We start from the raw sequence: 10,950 nt of genomic DNA, 5'->3' as shown, positions 1-10,950 counted from the left end.
AAAATTCAAAATGGCGGAAAATCTATATAACCGGAAGTTATGGGTTCTTGAGGCAAATTTGTTCCTCATGAGGAGAGGCATCTCTGTGCAAAGTTTCATGTCTGTACAACATACGGGGCATGAGATATGCCCATTCAAAATTTGCAATTTCAATCTGTTGCTATAGCGCCCTCCTTTGGCCAATTGCTGTAATATTGCTTCATTCGCATCCTCCTATGACCCTCTACCGCTGTGCCAAATTTCACATGGATTGACCAAGTCAGTGAGGAGAAAAACGTGGAACAGACACACACACACACAGACAGACAGACAGACAGACAGAGTTTTCGTCATTTTATAGTAAGATAGTTAAAACTGATTAATTTTACATTGTTTAGCAAATTAAAATCAAATAAAATAGACTGGATTTACATTGTTTTTTCTTATTAATTGATATGCCCAAAACTCCACACAATAAAAATGGGCTTTTGCTTTGTCATGATGGGTGTTTGTGTGTAGAATGAATTGCCAAAAAGTAAATTTAATCAAAAAGTGAAGGCACCTGAAAGCCACTACAATGTGTGTAGCATACTAGGTACAGTAATATTTGCCACTTTAGCACCTCCCTTTCTGTGTGTTTGCGTGTGTGAGTTTAAGGGCCCTATCTTACACCTGGCACTATTTCTAGTTTTAGGCTCATCAGCACCCATCTGTGCACAAATTGGTGTTAAGGTCATAAAATGAGGCATGGTCAGCACATTGTTGGCGACCCAGCTGGCCACCAATGTCGTTAGATGTTGATATTTGGTCTAATTTAGGTTGTGACATTGGGTGGCCAAAAGTCAATATCAGGACAGCATCTTATGCTAATGTCAACAGATGACATTGATATTCTGTTGGTTTTAAATTGTGTTGTTAAGTAACAAAAATCCAACATTTTTCAGAATTCTCATGCCAGTGTCATCTTGATATGGAATAGTGATATTTAGTTGTAAGGAATGCAGAAAAAACCCAGCCTCTGCAAAACATTATAATGTTTACGTCCACACAATGTCAAATTTTAACGTTGTTAGACATTTAAAATATTGTCAACCCAATTTTCATTCTAACCAAAACTTAACATCTCTCTGATGAAAGAGTCAAATGTTTTTCTAGTGTCATATTAATGTCCAGCGCTATCTGGGGTGTTGCTCTTTTGAGACAGTAAAAAGCGATTGTGACATTGACCAACAGAAACCTGGTCTAAAGTCAGAATGGTGCTGTATTTTCCTGCTTTTTAAAGTTCACATTATTCAGATAGTAAGATGCTGCTACACAGGTGGGTTCACAGGGTGCATACACTCTGCTTGTTACACACACAGGGGGGCAAGGATGGGTTGCGGGTGGGTGAAATAATACATCATTAATGAGAAAAATATAAATTAATCTCTCTAAAATGTGAACAAAGCAGAGAGCAGTGCAGAGCTGCTGTCTGACTCCCCATTAAGAGAGACACTGTCTGCCGACACACCTGGCTGTTAAAGAAAAAAGGTGACACTATGGTTGGATTTATATTATGCCCAAAACATGCCTATGATTAATTAAGGGACGAAATACAACCCCTTTACCTGTGTTGCACCTTACTTTGTGCCCAGATTATGGGGCAGAGAGTGGGGCTGGATACGCCCTAAACGCACATTGCACTTGCGCCATGCACTTTAGACCATGCACTATAGATCATTTAAATAGGTCCCTAAGTGTTACAGTCGAGATAAAGTCCTAGTTTCAGCACAGGGATGCGTCCATAAATGAGTCCAGTTGCTGAGAAAACAAATCTCAGAGATAGTTTAGAGAGAATACACAGTTTTAGAAAAATACTGTTTGCATAGTTTCCGTCTTCATTTAGTTTGTAAGTGAATCTAGGTCCTCTGTAGTTTCATAATAAAGACTGGAAAATGATTTTCCTTTGAACTCAAGGACTGGACTCTAATTGCATCCATAAATGAGCTCATACACACATCTCACATTCCGCCTAAGCACTCTTCGATGTCCCATTAAGAGATGCTCTCAGCCCTTTTAGCAACAAATAACAAAGGAAAACACTTTTAAATAAATGCAATGCAATATAAAAATGACATCTAACAGCTGTTAAAACATAGAGCATATTTTTGATAATATGACACCATGCCCTGAGTGAATATCCTACGTTGGATAATGCTCAGTGTATCACTGATATTGTCAGTGTTTCATGGAGTCTGTAGAACATTGTACCAAACAAGGACACTCAGTCTGATGGCTTAAAAAAAAAACAGAGACGTGCTTTCTCTCTGTTGAGTCTGATTCAGAAGGACTAGCTACAAAGAAAAAGAGAACTGAATAAGAAAGCGGTGGCGAAGTAAGACACAGAGAGCACAGTCATCTCTTTCTCTGTAACTCTTTCTGTTCAGGACGGAGAATGGGGATGTCATCCTCCTACACAGCTAGCTACCTAGAAAAAAATAGTTACAGAAAATGGCAACAAGTACGGATGAGATCGATGCAGCTGTAAAAGTTGTTGCCAGACAGCTTAAAAAAATAATAACTCTTACATATTTTGGATGGGTGTGAAAAACTTCTTTTAATGACCACTACCTCAGCAGTCAAGAAAACTAAAAATAACGTTAGCAGAACATTTACACAGTGTGTGGCTGAATGAATACAGTGAAATGAATTGGCTTTGGAGTGCCTTTCAGTCCTTTGTTGCCACATTTATGTTAAAACATGCAGTCAAGAAAAACAATTCAACCATGCCATATGCATATTCCATGGATAAGACTGTGTACTAAAGTAAGTTGTAGAATGAGGGCATCTATGTAGGAAGAGCAATGGGGGAAAGCAGACAGGGTGAAACAGTGATAGCACAATGCATTTAGAGGTTCCCACATGAAGGGCATTGTCTCCGGCTTTAATGGTTTGAATTTAATCATATGCAGTGTATATTATGTATAGCTAAAATTACTCACAGTTGTATGCCTTCGTAAACCACTCGAATTGCGGTTATAGTTTACATTCAGGTCTCTCCAGAATTATATGTAGCCATGATAATGCTTTAAATATGGATGATGCTACAAAAAAGCTACATATTCTGAAATGTGGATGCATCAAACACATCTTCAACCCAGCAGCACAGAAGATCTATTCAATCGGCCAAAACATCCAAGATTACTGTCACCAATTCAGAATCTGACTAAATGTCTCCCCTTTTGTTCCTGAGTTATGCAATTGAATAATGGCCAGAAAAGTATTTCCGCACCACATTATGATGTCACAGAGAAGCTGACCATGGACATTTTTGTACAACATGTTATTTCTTCATCATTTATTCTACTAGAGATTTGTATGATTTTTTGTTATCGTTATCGTTGTCATCATGTATGAATTATGGCCCAAAAACTTGTTCTATGAGGTCACACTTACCTTTGACCACCAAATTCTGATCAATTCATTCCCGAGTCAAAATAGACGTTTGTGTCAAATTCCTTCAAGGAATTCTTGAGAAATCGCATTTATGAGAATGAGACAGATGAGGTCACAGTAACTTTGACCTTTGACCTTTGACCACCAAAATTTAATCAGTTCATCCTTGAGTCATAATGGATGGTCGTGCCAAATTTGAACAAATGGCGTTCCTGAGATATCACGTTTAGAGGTACAGAAGGACACACAACCCAAAAACACAATTCGTAACATAATCGCTGGCATGTATGGCATAAACATACTGGACCAGATGCATCAAATAAATCAAATAAAAACATTTTTTCCATCAACTTTTGTCTTTAAGCCTCTGTGCCAGGGCCAGACGTGGCCAAAGGCATTATGTTTTCAGGTGGTCCAACCATCTGCTTGTCCATCCCATGCTCATTAATGCCTTAAGGGAATTTTGTTACATCTGGCACAAACGTCCTCTTGGACTCAAGGATGAAATTTTTTACTATGTTGGTGGTCAAAGGTCACTGTGACCCAAGGGCGTAACTTTGAGTTGAACATTGGGAAGGGTTGAGATTTTCGCCTGTGAAGTATTTCTGAGGATATGCCCCGCATGAGAAAATCCTTATACATATATATATATATATATATATGTATATATATGTATGGCGAAAAAGACGAACGATAGCAAACTAGCTAACAAACAGCTAAGACACACACAACACAGCAGAAAGTAGGACTAACTTTCAGTGGTGGCACTGGAGCCCTAGCAGTAGCGTATCTCCTGTTGGGAAGACATTTTCATTATTTTGCCCAACCTACAACTTAAAATTGTTGGTTGGGCTTTCTTTTTCCCTTGGACCCTCTTCATACCACCATGGATGCTTCATAATGTAACTGTAAGTAGAAAAATTTGTCCATTGATTAAGTGTTTTTTTTTCTTATTACAAGCAAAAAAACTTACTCCATGGACAAATTTTTCTACTTATTCCAAGTGAAAATTTGTTGAAACATGTGAAAATTGTCTAAAAACAAGTTACTTTTTTGGTGATGAGTCTTATTTTAAGTGTAATGAGATTTGTTTTGACTAGAAATGAGACATTTTGACTAGAAATAAGACAAATATTCTTGGTAAGATTTTGAGTTTTTGCAGTGAAGTACTGATATTTCCGAGTGTTAGTGAAATGTTAAGTTAAGGGCTGGTTTTCCTGAGTGTCTGCGAACACGTGAGTGAGACGCGGCTGCAGCGAACGGGTAGGTGTGTGTTTCTCTCGGAAAAACAAGACAGCGGCACTTGTGTGGATAGTGAACTTTTCTGTTAGGCTTTTGTTGTTTTTGGCGTGGCTACGGCCCACGGTAGCCTGCGTGACAACCAGAAATAAATCGCCAGCTAAACCGGCTAACGTCTCGACGTGTGGTTATTGAGGGACGTCACAATACATACACGGGGAGAGACTGGAGGGACGCACAGGTCTGAGGTGGCCAAAACCAAATCTCAGAGCGGGAGCAGGGGCACAGACAAACGTTACTATTTTTTACTGCCAAATTGAGAAAATCTACCACATTGTCGTGTTTATAATACTTAACATTCATTATCAATAATTATGATATTTAATTTGGGGGTTTGTGGTGGCTGGTTTGGATTATTGGGTGGGTTACAACCTCCCATAAATTACGCCTATGCTGTGACTTCACGAAACATGGTTTTTGGCCGTAACTTAAGAATTCATACGCTAATTATGAGAACATTTCACGCAAATGTCTAATAGGATAAAATGATGAAGTGATGACATTTTATATCCCAAAGGTCAAAGGTCAACTTAACTGTGACATCATAATTATCTATAAAACACTTTTCTATTCAGTGCAATAACTCAGAACAGAAGGGGAGACATTTGGTCAGACACTGAATTGGTGACGCTAATCTTGGGTGTCCACCTTGAAACTGTGCTCAATGTATAAATCTTCTGAGCTGCTGGTTTAAAGATGTGTGTAAAGCATCCATATTTTAGAATTGGTAGCCACTTAGCAGCAACACTTATATATAAAATATTGTCTATTGTCATGGCTACAAATTTGTGTGCTGTCCTGTTCCTCTGGTAGTCCACTACAAGATCACTGGTTTTGCTGATATTAAGCTTCAGATTATCATCACTGCACCATGTGAAGAAGCTCTCTCTCTGTACTCCTTTGTAAAAAAAAAAAACCTCAAAGTGAAGACAGCATGTTTCGCACTGGAAATGGTTCCTTGAAAGTCTTCATTATACATATTATATGAGTCTAGACCACCAGATATGGTGCCACCATTAGCATGCCGTAGATTATCTAATGGCACGCTAGCAATAAATATGCAAGAGAGCTTCATGAAATGTATAAGTGCAGGGTTTCCTACACCCATTTATTTGTGGCAACCTGTGATGATATCATCTGCCGCCATGTACTGACTTTCTACTTTTAGAGCTTGACCATTCATGAGGAGCGCTGTATGTAAAGCCTACCATTTGGTCATTCATAGTACATGTACTCTGGTCACAAACAGAGCAGCAGAAAGTGAAACTTTACTGTTAATTGCGTTGGAGTTCGGTTTCACTCATACACAGCTGCTCCTCTCATCCATCTATTTGATCTGATCTCTCTGAATCACTGATCGGTTATCCACCCTGTGACCCAAACTCTACTGGCCAGGGAAAAAAAAGAAGAGTTTTGCAATGTTTCACGGACCCACAAAAACTTCTGACTTAAGAGAGACAACACAGAATATTACAAAGGAATGCACACACACACACACACACACACACACACACACACACACACACACACACTGAAAATTTGCAACTTTAGCATTGCACTTGATGAGCATGTGAATGCTGCGTACTAAATCCAGTGCCTAAAACACCTAAAGGTCATGACACAGGACATGACCACAAGTTTTGTGGAGCGAGGTATTGACATAATATTGATATGGCACACTGATTAACAGGAAAATTTAAAATGACACTCCATCAAAAAGGTTGCTGACCGCTGGTCTAGATAGAAATGGATGTAAACAGAAAGTTGACTGGTTAGCAGAGACATACAACCACGCGGCGGTAATTCTAATTCCTTCTCATTAAGCATTCTGAATAAACACAGTCTGTCCTCCCTGGGGAGCCAGTTTTGTCTGTGCCAGCGTTTTTTACTGGCAAATCTGTGTTCACTGTTCACTGAGTCCCCCCCCCCCACCCCCACCCCTCTCTCTCTCTCTTCCATCTCTAGATGTATCGGTAAGCCTGTTGTCCCTGCTGGTGACCACCTGTGGTTTGGCTCTCTTCAGCGTCTCCCTCTTTGTCTCATGGAAGTTGTGCTGGGTGCCACTGAGTGGCCGCTTCCTCCCAGATGTCCTCAAGGGGGCCCACTTCTTGGGAGGAGACCAACAGCCTGTCCTCACAGAAGTAAGGGGGAAAGGCTTACATTCAAAAGTTAAAGTACTGGTACTGGGAGCAACATTTATTTTGCTATGTGACTTATTTCCAAATGTAAACTGGGCGTACTGCAAATGCTGTTAAAAATGCTTTCTTTCCAAAGCGTGCCGTCCCAGCCATGCAGTACACTCTAATTCAACACCTGCTTTCTCCTGATCCCCTCTCCATCAGGGGTGCTCAAAGTTTTAATGACTGAGTGCCAATTTAGGGAGTCAGCATATCACTGAGGGCTGCAGTAACTCTCCATCACTGAACTGCTAACCATGCTCAGCAATTTCATGAACAACCTGCCTGTGCTACATCTTCACTACTAACTGCTGGGCAGATAAGTCTCTGTTCAACCTCATGTTTGCACTCTTCACCCATAAACTGGTGTAGGATTTGTAATTTGTCTCATAATGGTGTTTAACATTAAATTCCTTGAGCACCGAATATGCCTGTTTGCAGATAAGGCAGATCACTTATCAGTAGGTCTGATGAAGTAAGAGTTAATTTCCTGAAACCTCCTTTTCTCCTCAACCATACAGCATTTTTCCATCTCAATGAGTTGTCCATGAAATAGCTAATTTTAACAGCACTAGCATTTAAGACCAAATGCAATTACAGCGACACTCATAAGGTGCCACTAGTTGCAGCAACTATCTATAAGTTGTCATCTCTTACCTGACAGATCCTTGTTAGAAGGGTGCAGTTTGACGCAGTAGCTGAGTAGTGTATAAAATGAGGTCCACCATTGGCCCTCGGACCACGCTTTGGTCAAATAGAAGTAAACTGATATAGAGAGACCGCAGTAGACAGAGCCCGTAAAACTGATAAAACGGTGGAAATGTGGCTGAGTAGCCGATTAAGAACCCATTAAAGGGAGGCTGTTGTATCTTGTATTGTAATTGTATCTTATTGTTAGAGAAGCAGACACATCAAACTACTATTCCACCCTATTTATAAAAACGTACCACTTCAATTGGGTCTAATACTTGTGTTATCAATAGGAATGTGACCCACTGTGTTACTTTGAGGTTCAGCTTTGTTAAACTTCTTCCTCTTTACTTGTAGCTGTAGTATAGTAGCTTCATGGGACATACCTACATATTCCCATTACCACAATGTTAGCCATTTCCAGCACCACTGGTTCATTGCTCTAACTATCACAGAAGCAGCAGGCTTTATTGAAATTTGATTTGATTTGATTTGATTTTTATTTGTCTCAAACAAGCACAAGCATAAAACAGGCAGTAAATGTGATAAAAAAAAAAAAAGGCACACTGTGATAACGTGCAAGTTCGAGAAGGGGCTGAAGGAAGCAGAGCTTATGATAACGTGCAAGTTCGAGAAGGGGCTGAAGGAAGCAGAGCTTATCATGTTCAGCCCCCCCTTACATTGTCATATAAGCACATACATAATTGATAAATCTGTAGAATCTTAAAAATTTAAAACATTTAATCTTTAATATGAAATAGAGCCCTGCTTATAAACATACAAGGCTAAATAAAATCCTTTCTAAAAAAAGTATAAGGTACAAAATTAGCAGTCCAGTTCTTTATAGCTGACCAAGAGTGATTGTTTGTAGTTGTGTTTAAATTGTTTTAAGTTAATGCACATTTTTGTGTCCTCATCTAGTTTATTCCACAGTTTTACACCACAGACAGAGATGCACATACTTTTCAGAGTCGAATGGATGGTAGGATGTTTAAAATTATGATTCCCTCTTAAATTGTATTTTCCCTCTCTGACCATGAACATCATTTGAATGTTGCTTGGTAACAATTTATTACAGGCTTTAAACAGAATTTGAACAGTTTTGAATTTAACTAGGTCCCTGAATTTTAAAATACCCGATTTTAAAAACAAAGGATTAGTATGATCAAGGTACCCAGCATGATGAACCATCCTTATGACTCTTTTTTGTAAAGTGCAAATCTTTTGTAAAGTGCTTTTGTATGCATTTCCCCATACCTCAACACAGTAGGACAGATATGGATCAATAAGTGCATAGTACAGAATTTGAAGTGATTTCAGATCTAAAACGTGTTTAATTTTACCCAGTATTCCAATGCTTCTGGATACTTTGGAGCACAAATATTTGATGTGAGGTTTCCAGCAGAGCTTATGATCAATTAAAACTCCAAGAAACTTAATTTCGTAAACTCTTTCGATTTCAACATTTTCAATTTCCAGATGTACTTCTTGCTTAATTTGACGATTTCCAAATATCATAAACTTAGTTTTGTTCAGGTTTAACGATAATTTGTTTACGTCAAACCAACACTTTATGTTTTGCAATTCACTTTTGACCACCAATAATAGCTGCTGCAAATCCTCCCCCGAACATAAAATATTTGTGTCATCTGCAAAAACCACCAGTTTTAAAATATTAGACACTTTCCAAATATCATTAATAAATCATTCCAAATAAACTTTCTTCTTACAACTCTTCAGGTTCAAGGTTCAATTTCCCCATCCCAAGGTAACATTTCTACAGGATGTTTTACAGTGTAAACACTGATGTCTGCTGTGCAGGTGGACGGGGAGGACAGAGAGTACAGCGAGGACGGCTGTGTGAAGGAGCCCTCAGGACCCCCCTCGGCAGTGGCTGTCCCAGAGACAGGCTTAAAGATAAGCCACACATCGCCTGACATTCCCCTGGAGGCCCAGACCAAGGTGGAGAAAAACCAGGTCCACACTCTGGCGAGGGACAGGGTCCAGAGACAGATTACGGAGCCTACGTCGTCTGTACGGTCGGTACACATCAGTCCCCCAAAGCTACTGTCCAACTTTTGGTGCTAGCAGATTAAACACAGTTGTACACACACAGTCACACAGTTACAGAGATCTAGACCTCTGGGTTCAGAGATACTTCTTTCACAAAGTTGTTTTTAATTCCTAAAATGAAGAAACTTACACCAGGTTGACTGATATTTTCTTGAGTGCACAATAATGCAATTTGCAGATGAACCCTTAAAAAACATCAGGGTAATGGGAACACAGTGGCTTCAGCAGTTGCCTTGCAGAAACAAAGATTTAACAAAGAATATGTCAATCAAAATGGTTTGACTGATCTTATTTGTCCAACTTTTTCAATTTGTTACAGGCACAACTCCATCCGTCGTCAGATGAACTTGTCCAATCCGGACTTCAACCCAGCTCAGTTTCAGCGCCAAGAGTCTCTTTCTGGTTTGGGCCGAATCAAACCAGAACTCTACAAGCAGCGCTCGGTGGACGCAGAAGACGGTCGTCGCACTGACAGCTGTGGGCGTCTCCTCTTTGTCCTGAAGTTTGACTTTGACCTGGAGCAGCTGATCGTGAAGATCCACAAGGCCCAGGACCTTCCCGCCAAGGACTTCTCAGGGACCTCCGATCCTTATGTCAAGATCTATCTGCTGCCCGACCGCAAAACCAAGCACCAGACCAAGGTGCACCGCAAGACACTTAACCCAGTGTTCGATGAGGTGTTTCTCTTTCCTGTGGCGTACGCTGAGCTGACGAGCCGTAAGCTGCACTTCAGCGTCTACGACTTTGACAGGTTCTCTCGCCATGACTTGATTGGCCAAGTGGTGGTGGACAACTTCCTGGATCTGGCCGACTTTCCCCGGGAGACAAAACTGTGCCGGGACATACAATATGTAACCTCGGTGAGATACCAACTTTTATCCTTTTCCTTATATTACATCCATATATGATATTCTCTTCTTCCCCTTTACACCATTGATGCTACATTTCTGAGTAAAGCCTTCCAATTATTACTGCCAGTACCAGAGGTTACATTAGACCTTCTTGTTGTCTGTCATTTTGACAGACAGGATTGTAAAAATTCCATCATTATCTTAAATTACTCCTCATTTTAATTTTACCTGCCGCATGCTGATAAACATCATTATTAGCTTATTACCTGCTTGACCTTCATCCTCACTCTCATCGGTCCCTCTTTGTTTCTGTTTTTCGGGGCTCTGGAGCTTCAGTAATGTTAGTAATCAACAGCGAATGTTCGACGCTTTGGCTGTGGAGGTATTGTCGAACATAACTAATTTTTTACTATTTAAAATACATAAAACCATTATTTCATTGTAAA

The 10,950-nt window shown here is 39.9% G+C and overlaps 1 protein-coding gene across 1 annotated transcript in view; it reads left to right on the top strand.

The window, feature by feature from the left end:
- The window catches only part of LOC126407328 (synaptotagmin-9-like), a 69,864-nt gene that overhangs the window by 23,226 nt on the left and 35,688 nt on the right, over nt 1-10,950 (top strand). Inside the window, exons 2-4 of the mRNA XM_050072116.1 lie at nt 6,679-6,854; nt 9,402-9,619; nt 9,973-10,513. Coding sequence (XP_049928073.1) covers nt 6,679-6,854; nt 9,402-9,619; nt 9,973-10,513 — 935 coding nt within the window. The remainder of the gene's footprint in view (nt 1-6,678; nt 6,855-9,401; nt 9,620-9,972; nt 10,514-10,950) is intronic.

Source organism: Epinephelus moara, chromosome 20 (genome assembly GCF_006386435.1).
Source record: "Epinephelus moara isolate mb chromosome 20, YSFRI_EMoa_1.0, whole genome shotgun sequence".
NCBI lineage: Eukaryota > Metazoa > Chordata > Actinopteri > Perciformes > Serranidae > Epinephelus > Epinephelus moara.
The sequence above is the reverse complement of the archived record's forward strand: the minus strand, read 5'-3'. Positions and strand labels throughout refer to the sequence as shown.